Source organism: Thunnus maccoyii, chromosome 2 (assembly GCF_910596095.1).
Source record: "Thunnus maccoyii chromosome 2, fThuMac1.1, whole genome shotgun sequence".
NCBI lineage: Eukaryota > Metazoa > Chordata > Actinopteri > Scombriformes > Scombridae > Thunnus > Thunnus maccoyii.
This window is the reverse complement of record NC_056534.1, coordinates 894,782-907,943: the sequence shown is the minus strand read 5'-3', so window position 1 is coordinate 907,943 and position 13,162 is coordinate 894,782. Positions and strand designations below refer to the sequence as shown.

The window sequence follows — 13,162 nt, the reverse complement described above, 5'->3', positions numbered from 1 at the left end:
GTCATTGTATTTAAGTCTCTGATCCTGCCTGCTTTCCTTTTGGATTCTGCTGACTACTGACTTGTTATCAACCTCTGCCTTGAATGAAAAAACAGTTTTTTTACTTTTATCTTACCTCCTATGTTGCTGAGTCTTGCCTATGAGTCCAAACATCACCTACCAGAAACATTGGAAAATCAAAAATGAATCTCACATGTAATTTACAAACAGTACAGAAATAAATGACTCATGTGAAATCAAGGTGTCAACAACACTAAACAATGGTCAAATGGGTCAATCTCAAAGTTCACTTGAATTTTTCAGATTACTGAAACAACACTCGTCATGGCAACAGCGATTCCCCTGAGGTCATGTGCTGAGGGGAAGTTAACGAGGGCATGTTGCACGACTAATGAAACGCAGCCTCATTTGGCCAGCGCCCCTCACACAGGAAGTGTCTCACCAAATTAACCGAATTAAATTTGAAAACAAATTTTTAATTAATGCTGGTATGACTACGAGACACAAACTAAGAATAAACATTTTTTATTTCATAGTTATTTTGTTGTACATTATTAATTTATGTTTAACATAACAGCCTTTCTTCTCTGGATAATTGGAACGGGGGCAGCACCTCACATTAACCAGCTGCCACTGAGACTAAAGGTGCCTTTAGACTCTTTAACAACATCAGTTGTTTATTGTGAGTCACACTGTGTGAGACAGTTCCAATAAAGTCTTGGTCAGAATCTGTTTCAGACTGTATGATATCAGTTTGAGGAAGTTTGTCAGATTGTTTGATGAATGTGTGGTGAATCATAAAGAAGATAGCACACATTATGACAATTCTGTTTTCTTCATGAAAAGGTTCAGGAAGCACATTTGGTGATTCCATATTTTTGTAAACAAAAGGTCACATACTGTCTCAGCAGAGTTACTGACATTAATGCAACAGGACTCAACAAAGCACCACAACATGTCAGACAGGTTGGTTAGCTTGAATGAGGTCGACCACTCCCTAAAACAGTGAAGAGATAGAAATGTATTTAAAACTCACAGAGAAACAACAGCTGTCTTTTTCGTGACTGAAGTCTTGTTGATTGTAGATTCTCCTGCAGACTGAGAGAACTGAATCTGTGGAGTCTTCATGAGCCGAAGGGCAGAAGAGTGATGAACACCTCCAACAGGAACTAAACCTTCACATTTTCTCAGAAAAAGGGCATGACTGGTTAAAAGTAGACCAGTATGTTGTGTTTCTACACCCACAATATGTGGTAGTGACTTTGACATATTAAAGTTTCTCATCTGTTCGGTGACCACATCCTGTTACTGCAGCTGACACACAGACTGCTGCAACACATCAAAACAGCTCAGAGACACTAAATTCATTCACCTGCATCGTATCAGGATGGAGACAAATATCTCAAAAAACATGGACACATAAAACCAAATCTGTTTGGACCGACACCACTAGAAGGAAGACAGAGAAATTTTTTTATCTTTTATTTAGGTGAACTGACTTTACACACTCTCACAGCAGCCTAACTGAACAAATCTAAACTCACATCAACTCTTGACCTGAAACACTGTGAAGTTTCTTTATACATTAATTAACCTGCTGTGACCTGCCCCTGCTCAGCCATGACTGTCGCCCCAGTTTGTGTCTCTAATGTATCAGCAGACATTCGGGTCACAGATGTAACCATTGCTTTCTCTAAAAGACAATTAACCGGCAATGCAGGTCATTTAAAAACATCTACCGCTGTTTTTGACAGTATTTCTCGAATCTCCAAAGACTCTTCAAACCATCTCGATTCAAAAAAAATCAGTCCACTGCACGATAACGAAAGATTTTTAACTTGTTTCCCAAGTCGTGACTCTGTTTCCTATCCAGGCAGGCTGCCATCTTTGTTTTGATACACAGAGAGAGGGAAACGGGTTAAAAATCTTTCTCATGACTTAGCAGGCATAATATTTTTTCATCCAGATGGTTCAAAAAGTCTTTAGGGGATTCTGGAAATACCTTCAGAACAGCAGCAAGTGTCTTTAAACATTTTTAAACGTTGCTGGTTAATTATCTTTTAGAGAGAGCGGTGGTTACCTCTGTGACCCAAATGCATGCTGATGATGCTGATGACATGAGAGGCACAAACTGGGGGCAACCATGACTGGTTCTTCAGCTTTCATTTTTATAAATGTCATTATTCTTTGACAGATTGACACATCTGTATTACTGTGAATTAAACTGCAGATTTGTTGAACATGTAGGTGAAGGTAAGACTGTATATAGAAAACACCTTCACACAGGAATCAGGGCCGTCTCTGGGATATCCACTGGCTGGAGATCAATGTTCCCATTTGAATATTATATAATAATTTTATAATACTACTGCAGCTTTATTCAACTTCAAGTCTGCATCATAAAATAAGATCCCAGGATGGAAATTTTGTATTACAACGACACAAGAAGAAACCAGAGAGGTAAATGGGAACATGATACAGATACATTTTTTTAAAAAAGGAAAAGAAAAAAAAAATATAGATTTAAAAAAAAGATCAAAATTAAAACAATATACACAGTATATTACCCTAACTGACAGACATAAATATATATGCAGAGACAATTGTGAAATTATCTTAAAGCCAGATCAAAGTTGCAGCATAGTAGATAAAATATGATTGGAATGAATATCAGTAGTCTGTTTTATAGATTAGCATTAAAAGTTATGATGTATACACTCTGTATATAATGGATGTCAAGTATAAAGTGAAGTGAAACTCTAAGTATATACACATATATACAATGTATACTGTGATATGTCTATACCAAAGACTAAAAAATATGGATGTAGCCACCGTGACGTCACCCACTGGTGCCTGACTTCATTTAACTCCTGAATACTGTGCAGTTGTCATGAAAGGGGAAATTAGCTATAGAGACCAAAACTTTTTTGTATCAGGCTGTAACATGTTTATTTCTGCTGTAACATGGGGGTCTATGGGGATTGACTCACTTTTGAAGCCTCAAGTGGTCATTCAAGGAACTGCAGTTTTTGGAACTTCCTCATTGGCTTCATTTTTCAGCCCTGAAGGTTACCACTTGGTCTATGTACAATATATGTATATGTATAACATATAATAAAAATGAGAACAGAATAAAACAGTACAGCAGCTTAGTATAGAAACAATATGACATAATATTTTTTAAAAAGGACAGTATGTTATTTTATGATAGAATAGTGGAGTGGTTCAGTAGTATCTTTCGCCCCTGTCATGCCTTACTCTGGTTTAATCATGTTAGGGATATGATATGGAACATAACCTGGTTATTAAAGTCACTGTATGATTCTAATATTATCAGGTTATTGATCATCTGTGCAGGAGTGTCTTTGACTCTTTCGCATTAAACTGTAATTTCTGTACTGACCTGCAGAAATTTCACCACTGCTGTCATTTAATTAATTGAAACTGACTGCTGTTTTTATAGATTTTGTGACTCCACAGTTCACTCTCACCACTGTAACTTCCAGGTCTTAGATGGAGCACCGTGGGTTGAAAGAACAATTTTCAGCAAAACTTGGCATACGGTACACCAGCAACAGTGATACACATTAGTATGCCAAGTATCAGTATTACACTTTCACTTATAGCAGTCCCAACCACGTTCATGATCCAATATTCAAATTAAAATTAATACAGCAGATAAGATGTTTTAAAGCTGAATCACTCTGCATTAAGAGAATCTAACATGCTTGTTGTTTTGTATAGTAAGTATTTTCTATAATATCCATGCAAAGAGGATGTCTGTGTGGATCTGTTGTGGCAGGAAGATCTAGACAGGATTTAGACATGTTAACAAAATACTGAGGATTTCAATAAACAGCAACTTGATAAAGAAATTTCACTGCTGCTGTCATTAAATTAACTGAAACCGACCACTGTTTGTTTTGTATATTTTTTGCTTCCGTGGCTTCACAGTTCACATAGCAATGAATACAGCTACAGCTCCAGTTCTGAATAAACGCAGCAGTCAAAATAACAGTTCAAGTGCTGTTACAAGCAGTTTTATTATGTCATAGAATTTACAAAATTATTATCTGCTGGTTCTACTAAAGGAGAGCCTGAAGGGAGAGAAGACAGTCAGGAGGCAGCACAGTGTGGTACCAAAGGTAAAAGAATAATCACTACAACTAAGATCCCCGCTCACCCAACCTAAAGGTGACCACAACCAAACTACCTCCACACACCACTCCGCTACAAACCAGCTGCCACACCACATGAAACCGCCCCCAGTGCAGCCACCAGTAAACCCTACAGAAGGATTAGCGTTAGTCTTCTCTTTAAAGTATTAAAAATCAGGCAGCATTAACAAACTATTCAAAACATAGTGGATAATAATGGGCACTTGACTGGAATCAAACAGATAATTACTGAATAATTTGCATTTGTATATGAAATTATGTAATTATTATGTTCGCATATCGTGACATAAGTTGTGACAGTGAATACACAAGAATACAATGTGCACAGTACAGGGTAAATATATACTTAAAATATTAATCTTAGATGATCAACAACAGACCAAACCTGTCTGGTTAATTGACACCAAATTAATTTCTAATGACCCATTCTGTCAACAAAAAACATCACAATCAATCATATTTGTACAGAGTAAAATAATTGATACATTTATTTTTTTTAAAAAGTCAATAATTTGTTTAAATTTATGAATTTGTGTGTGGAGCCTGTTGTAAATTCATTGTAAATTTGTTTACTTCACCAGTTGGTTTTGTCAGCAGTTCTGAAAATATGATTTTGGATCTGTGCTGGTGTATTGATCGTGTGTGTGAATGTTTCTGGAGACACTGAAGAGACAAACCAGGCAGCACTTTTCTCCTTTCCCTCTGACTTGTCTCTAAGTCGTCGCTGTATAAACTTCTCTACTCTACTCAACCTTTCAGTAATTTCTGCGCAGCAGATTGGAGGACAAGTCAGATCTGTGTAGAAGTTCAGGAAATGACCGATTCAGTGTTGTCACTGTTGGGTTGTTGTAGGACACAAAGGTATTTGTGCCCAGTGGAAGTTCGCAGCTGTCTGATGGAGAGAACAAGACACAAAACAGCAGCAATCATCAAACAGTGAGAACTGAAGGCAGATACACAAGCGTTTGATTTAACCCTTTCAACCCTTTCAAGGTGTTTTTCCTTGATTTTAATCTCCTTCATTTGTATGCTTTTGTCAGAGTCATTAAATGTGTCGCCCAGGCTACAGTATATATAGATTTTTTTTCAAGTTAAGCTATTCAGAAATACCATGCTCTAGGACAGTCGTTCCTAACTTATTCTTTCAGACTGCCAGCCCTCAGAAAACTCAATTATTGATACCACCGATCATGTTCCAAATGTGTTCATTTAAATTGATTTGAAACTCATATAATAATATAAAAGTGGATAATAGTGGATGTTACAATATTTTGTCATACTGTTGAACTGAATTATTAAAGTTGGTTCAGCTAACTTTGCAATTGTATTACTACCACTTGGACTGGCAGAAACCAGACAGTTGAACTGTTTACATGGTTATTTTTTTTCCTTTACTTTAAGTTAACAATTTTATCTGTTTATCCATTCCTATCATTTCCTATTTTATCAAATTACTTGAGTTACTCTACAGGCTTTCCATGTATCCTGTCAACTGCAGAAGTACACCAAATGGTACATGTATGCCTGGTTGGGAGAAGACTTTTTACGGGGGGGAAAAAGGAGATGTAAACTTTGAAGTTTAACCAGAAGTTTTCAATTCAGCAATAATCTAAATATCACCATGTTGATGGGACATTCTGAGCCTTAGTAATGTCGAAACATGTATTGACAAAGTCAAACCAACATTTTCATTAATTTGAGCACTGAGAAGCATTGAGATTGTAATTTTTCTGTATCAGAAAGAGACAGGAATGACAGAGAAACACACATGTCAGTTAAGGGCAGGTCCAGCTGATTTTACACAGTCTGTGTACAATGTTTTATGATTTTGAGATTAAGGGGCACGCATTTTGAAGCAATTTGCGTCCCTTGGCCGCAAAGGGTTAAACAACTTTAACATGTGCTGCCTTGTTTTCATGAATGAAAGTGAACACACACTTACATTTCCTCAAACCAGATGTCAGCCTCTGCTCTCCACCATGTTCCGCCCTGGAGGAAAAATACAATGCAACTCAGTTAAATTAAAAAAACTGTTAATTTCACTCATCTCAACATCCAAGCATGCAAAGCGCTCTTGGCTACAGGAATCTTTTAAGTTCAAATTTGCAGCCTTGTAGTCAGGCAGACGGAGGTTGGATCATGCTCCCACTAGAAACAAATTGAGACAAGTTCCTCTAAAGGGTCTCTGTACGGTTGTTTTGGTCCAGGCACAATTGCTGAGTTTAGATCTGCCAAAACAAACCATACCGATGAGAAAAACCAGCCAGAGTCCCATTCAACCAGACTGAACAATGCAGGGTTCAAACCATCCTTACAGTTGAAAATGGACTGCTGCTGAAAAGGCTCAAGTCCCGGCCACCAAACAGATTGTTTTACATGTTTTGTTTTTCATGCTTTCCACATTTTGGTATTTACAGTCACAGAGATACCACTAGTCTTGTGCCTTTCAACAATCCTCAGCTTGTCAGTGTCGCAGAGAAACAGTATGTGAACTGTTGTTGTCTGTTGATACCTGAGAGTGTCCAGTCTCCAGTGTGGATCGTCCAGTCCAGTAGACAGCATCTTCACTCTTGAGTCTCCCACATGATTGACGCTCAGGTCTTGCTTTCTCAGAGGGGAGGGACTAGATCTCAGAGTGGAGCCCAGCCCTACATCTGTGATGGAACTGCCTGTTAGCCTGGAGACACCAACACACACACACACACACACACACACACACACACACACACAATTCAGTTTTCCTTTCAGTGGGTAAATGTTCATCTCTTGTAAAGTTGAATCCTGACCTTAAAGTGTCCAGTCTCCAGCATGGATCCTCCAGCTCATCAGACAGCAGCTTCATTCTTGAGGTTCCTGGATGATTGTAGCTCAGGTCTAGATCTCTCAGGGAGGAGTTGGAAGAGCCTAGGGCTGAGGCCAGAAAAACACAAATCATTAGTTGTTTAATTCTTGTTTATGAGAGCCAGACTTCAAGGGATGTGAGGATGAAGACATGGCCCACCAAGTTCCACCATGGAGGGATGTCATGTGCCCCAACTAGTCCCAATGACATGATACTTTGCCCCTCTGATTCAGTCTATTAGTTAGTTACTGTGTCAGGGTAGCACAGTGGGGGAACTGCCACCTACAAACAAGTTCCCTTCCTTTCACAATTATCACTGCATCTGGGCCAGGCACACAGAGGAATTTCCAAAAGGATAATGAACAAAATTAACTACTATTGGTGGTTCATTTCGAACTTCCTCAATGACCCGACTGACCCAGAAATGCCAGGCATTCCCATGGAGTGAAGACTGCACAGCTCTGTTCAGCACTCACAGAGGCTTCTGTGCTAGCTTATCCAGACTGCCGTCAAGCCTTCATCATGGACACTGGTATCAACAACGTGGGTTGTGGCAGGTGGCAGGTCACTGTATGCTACAGCCGACCATAGGGAAGCTGCTACTTCCTGACTTCGAGATGTGCCACAGTTAAAATGGAGTTAGAATATCTCACAGAGAAAATAAATATGTTATTTATATAGCACCTAATCACAGCAAAAGTCATCTCAGGGCACTTTTCACATAGAGCAGGTCTAGACCGTATTCTTCCCCCAAATTTAAAAAGTTACACTTTCTCTTTCAGGGTTTCCAGACATACCAGAGAATGCAGAAGCTTTAACATCAGGCTGCCTGTTGGTGGGAAGACAATGAGCCAGAGATGAGGAAGATCCGACACTGCTTTTATACACTGAGAGAGAGAGAGACCGAGGGTTACAGGACAAAAAGGCTGGGGAAGACTGCTTTATTCCTTAACAATGTGTCGTATTTTAGAATCTTTTAGGAACCTGTTGTTCTGTTTTTTCATGTAAATCTTAAAATCCAACTGAAATCACCTTTAGTTTTGCCTTTTGAAGTTCAAAATAATGTGAACATGGGGCGTGCCGGTGTCTGTGTTTGATTGACATCAGTTGGAGGGGCGTGTCGGTGTCTGTGTTTGATTGACATCAGTTGGAGGGGCGTGTTTGGTGTCTGTGTTTGATTGACATCAGTTGGAGGGGTGTGTCAGTGTTACACCATATGAACGGACACAGGGTAAACAACCTGCCGTACGTATAAGTGATAGACAGACAGTGTGTTGTTAACAGTGTAAATGAAAAGTAAAAACCGCACCAGCATCTAACGCGTCCGAAGCAACATTTGCAGGATGTGTTTACATGCTGTTTAATGTGCTGCAGCTGAGCAGCTAATTAGCTATCTAGCTGCTAACTCAGGTTAGCAGTGCACTTTTTCTCGGTGAATGTTTGTTTGGTGGCTCATTCAACAAGCTAAGGTGCAGGACAATATGTGTGTTCATGTGTGTAAGTTAGATAAGGAGAATTTAGCAGGTAAGCTAATGTGGGTTGTTGTTAAGTAAAGTTGGGATGTTTCACTGGCACTCTTTTTTCTAAATTTTGTGGAAAGGTTTTATTTTTTCTCCAAAGCTTGGAACCTCAGGTGCGCTGCATAAGAGATAAGAACAATTTTTCCTCTCCCACAAAGCAGTTACACTTAAAACTTTTGATTTTCTCTTTCAGGGTTTCCAGACATATTAGAGATTGCAGAAGCTTTACCATCAGTCTGCCTGCTGGTGGGAGGATCAGGAGTCTGAGGGGAGGAAGATCCAACACCGCTGTTACACACTGAGAGAGAGAGAGAGAGTCACAAGACACAACTGCTTTAATCTTCATAAGCTCATTTTATGTTTGTCAAATAAATGCAGTGGAGAAAAAATACAGTACAATATTTTCACCAGAAATTTAGTGGACATGTAGCAGGAATTGGAAGTACTCATATACCTCACAATTATACGCAAAATATATAATAGGGGTCTCTCAATCAAAACAATAACAAAAGTTGGAGTTTGATAAGGTTGTGAAGTAACAAGGGATCATGGAAGTTGTTGTCTTTACTGTTAAACAACCATCTTCTTCAGGTTAGGATTACTTCAGTGTTCATCATTCAGGCGCTGAATTATCTGCAGAGACCAAGATCTAAAACGCTTATCTTAAAAATGTGGCTTAAAACTGAATAGAAGTCAATTTATGACAGTTTCTGGTGGACAACCACAACACCAATGTATTATCTTGTATGCATATACTCTTTGGTAGAGGGGATATGACACCACTGACAGATTTCTCTGGGTTTGAAAATTGTTGGAAACATTTGGGATAATGTAAGTACACAACTCAGCAGAACCTATAACATAGGTCTAGTCGTTTTCAGACATTTTAATGCGGAATAGTTACATATTATAGCATAACCAGATGTGTGAATACATTTTACATTATATATTACAAATATAACATTGAGTGGAGCTGTTTTACATAAAGAGTACTTTTATACTTAATAAGTTAGTAAATTAAGCAACTAATACTTCTGTACTTTTACTAAAGTAAGACAGTCAGACATACCAGAAACTGCAGAAGCTTTACCATCAGTCGGCCTGCTGGTGGGAAGATCAGGTGTCTGAGAGGAGGAAGATCCAACACTGCTGTTACACACTGAGAGAGAGAGAGAGATTATGTTATATTTTTGATTAATCAAGGAACTAATTGGCAGTTTATTCGAAAATGAAAATAATCGTTAGTTGTAGCTGTATTGTGTTTTAATTATGTTCCTGTGACTGACCTTCTGGTCCTGCACCGCTGTTGGACGAACACTGCACCTGATCATTCTTGCTGACATTCTTGAAAACCTGCTTGGCTACGTCCACAGCATCAGAAAGCATATTCACCAATGCAGCTTTTCCAGACTTACCAGAGCCTGCAGAAGCTTTACCATCAGTCGGCTTGCTGGTGGGAAGATCAGGAGTCTGATAGGAGGAAGGTCCAACACTGCTGTTACACACTGAGAGAGAGAGAGAGAGAGAGAGATTATGTGTTATATTTTTTATAGTTGACTTTTTACCGTCATTATTTATCATCGCATTCATACTTGCTTTTGAGATGGTGGCTGAAACCCAGTTAAGTACATAAAGTATAAAGTTCAGCTGAATTTCTGGGCGTCCTGATGAATAGTTGAGCTTTTACCTGACAACTGCAACATCCTCGTTTGGATTCCAGCTCAGGACTTCCTTCCTGTCTCCCTTCATGTCCTGTCTACCTCTATACTGTCCTATCCAATTTCTTAAAAAGCAAAATTTGGTAAAATGGCCAAAAAATCATCTTTAAAAAACCAGCGGAGTTCTGTATTTATCAAACCGCTAAACGTGAAATTTTGCGCATAACTTAAAACATAAAAGTAAAAATCATTCTAACTTCTATTTAACCTACCCTCAAACATAAGAATAAGAGTATGTACACTTAATATTAAATTAATTAAATTAAAAACACAAAATGCTTATACTGCTGTCCCAAGTAGTTCGGTATAGTTTTGAGGTTCTTGTACATTACTTGAGTATCTCCATGTGATGCTACTTTCTACATTTCAGAGGGAAATATTGTACTTTCTACTCCACTACATTTATTTGACAGCTTTAGTTACTTTTCAGATGAAGATTTGACACAATGGATAATATAACAAGCTTTTAAATAATAAAAAAGCTTAAATACAACACATTGTTAAAGATGAAACCAGTGGTTTCCAACCTTTTTGGCTTTTGACGTCTTACAAAAAGCAGTGTGTCGTCAGGGTCACATTTCACATGTCTATGAGTTGTTAACAGCTTAGTCGATTAATCAATTAACTGATCAACAGAAAAATAATCCAAGCAACTATTTTGATGATTAATCTTTTAAGTCATTTTTCATACAAAAACACCAAACATTCCCTGGTTGCAGCTTCTCATTTGACAGCATTTGCTACTTTTCTGTTTTATGTGACAGTAAACTGAGCATCATTGTGTTTTGGACTGTTGGTCAGACAAAACAAGACATATGGAGATATTTTGATGCACATTTTTCACTATTTTGTGACATTTTATAGATCAAAAGATTAATTGATTAATCAAGGAACTAACTGGCAGATAAATCAAAACTGAAAATAATCGTTAGTTGTAGCTTTGTGTGTTTTATATATGTTCCTTTGACTGACCTTTTGGTTCTGTGCTGCTGTTAGACAAACGCTGCACCAGATCATTCCTGTTGATCTTCTTTAAAACCTCCTTGGCCACATCCACGGCTCCAGAAGATTCATATTTCTGCACCATCAGATCCACTGTGTCCGTTTCGTCAGCCTTCTCCAGCTTGCTCTTTGGGATGGGTGAGTCACCCTTCTGCAGATGCCATTTGAATGTCTTGAAATCCTCTTTTCCCAAACCTTGCAGCACGTTCAGGAGGACCTCGTCCATCTTCATGACTTCCTGTTAAAATAAGATCTGTATGAACATCAGTAGATTACCGAGTGGGCCTGCTGGGCACAGACCTGAACAAGAGCCTCTGTTTAAAGCAACTGTAATCATTTATCTCTTATGTTTATTTTTATCTTTTCATTTTAAGTATCTGATGTGATCTTTGTATTTATTGTACGTCTCCAGCGGGAACGAAGGCACTGAGATGTTGTAGCTATACTCTGCCTGAGTCCTGACTAACAGCGATAAAGTGTACTCTTTTCTGGGGTACAGTCCAGGGCTGTCCAACAGGCCCTTTACTTTTTGCAACTGCAGTTGAACCCTTAGCATTAAGTACAAAAAAAGCCAGTATTACGTTGGGTGGAGAGGATCATCTCATCTCACTATACGTAGATGATATCATTCTTTTTGTCACAACCACAAGACTCCATTGAGCCTTTGCTGGATCTTACTGAAAATGTTGGTAAACTGTCAGTCTACACAGTTAATTAGCAAAAGGGTGAATGTATGTCATAAGCTGATCAAAGGTAACAGAGAGTCTTGGGGAACATCATTAATGGGTCGTGCAAATTCAGTTAACATGAAATCACTTTGCCCAGATTTTTGTATATGCTTACAAATCTTCCTTTTTTAAACTAAAGCTTTTTTTGAAGCCTCAACTCAATTATTTTGCTATTTATCAGTCAATACAAAGTACATTGTGTGGCAAAAAGACTGTGGGAGGCTGGAGGCCTGACTCTGCCAGATGTTTAACATTACTATTGGGCAGCTAAAGCAAGAACTCTGCGTCACTGGCAAAATGTTAATTCTGGGGATTTGTTCATCTCCACCCCTGCATGAATAGGCATTAATATGCCTGTCTCTTCCCTTCCTTCATTACTGTTTGTCTCTCTCACTAATAAAACATATATACACATATACAAATATATACATATATACTATTTAATGCACAAACACATATATACATATATACTACATACACAAACACACATATACATAATAGTATATATGTATATACACTATATATTTGTTTTAAATAAAACAAATAATATTCCTGACATATGTAGTGCATATTTACATGTGTGTTCATGCATATAGTATATTTTATATACTGTATACATGAACAGACATATACATATATACTTGAACACACATATACATATATACTATATACATGAACACACATATACATATATACTATATACTTGAACACACATATACATATATACTATATACTTGAACACACATATACATATATACTATATACTTGAACACACATATACATATATGCTATGGCATGTCATTCAGGCAGTGGCAGTCCTGGCTGTTTTGACCTTTCAAGATTAAGCTAACTCACAGCAATCAGCTGGTGGATTATATTTCTATTATCATTATTAGAGATGGGTATGGTTTGAATCTTATCTATACCACTACACTTACCAATAGTCACTATTATAAACTCAATAATATCTCACCAGGAATTAATCTAAATTTTAAATAAAACAAATAATATTCCTGACATCAAAACACTGATTGAAGTTAGAATTAGTCATTCATCCTCCTCTTACTATTGATAGGGATTCACAGGCTTTTTACTCAATAAGGTTTATGAACTTACAGTAATGAGTAACATATCAATATTACCAATATATTATTATATTTCCTCTGAAGCC

At 37.8% G+C, this 13,162-nt stretch overlaps 2 protein-coding genes across 3 annotated transcripts in view; both read right to left on the bottom strand.

The window, feature by feature from the left end:
• LOC121912524 (NACHT, LRR and PYD domains-containing protein 12-like) overlaps positions 1 to 13,162 on the bottom strand; it is a 203,536-nt gene that overhangs the window by 23,142 nt on the left and 167,232 nt on the right. The window lies entirely within an intron of this gene.
• On the bottom strand, positions 4,082 to 12,363 carry LOC121906694. 2 transcript variants are annotated; one of them, XM_042425702.1, is made up of 9 exons: positions 11,234 to 12,363; positions 9,830 to 10,048; positions 9,613 to 9,702; positions 8,773 to 8,841; positions 7,821 to 7,910; positions 6,968 to 7,091; positions 6,694 to 6,858; positions 6,124 to 6,170; positions 4,082 to 5,073 (listed from the first exon to the last, which is right to left on the bottom strand). In XM_042425702.1, exons 1-9 carry the CDS (start codon positions 11,493 to 11,495, stop codon positions 4,937 to 4,939), a joined length of 1,203 nt encoding a protein of 400 aa, XP_042281636.1. In that variant the 5' UTR covers positions 11,496 to 12,363; the 3' UTR covers positions 4,082 to 4,936. The 2 variants fall into 2 exon arrangements, with proteins under 2 accessions (XP_042281636.1, XP_042281644.1); XM_042425710.1 differs by lacking the exon at positions 11,234 to 12,363 and adding an exon at positions 10,231 to 10,281.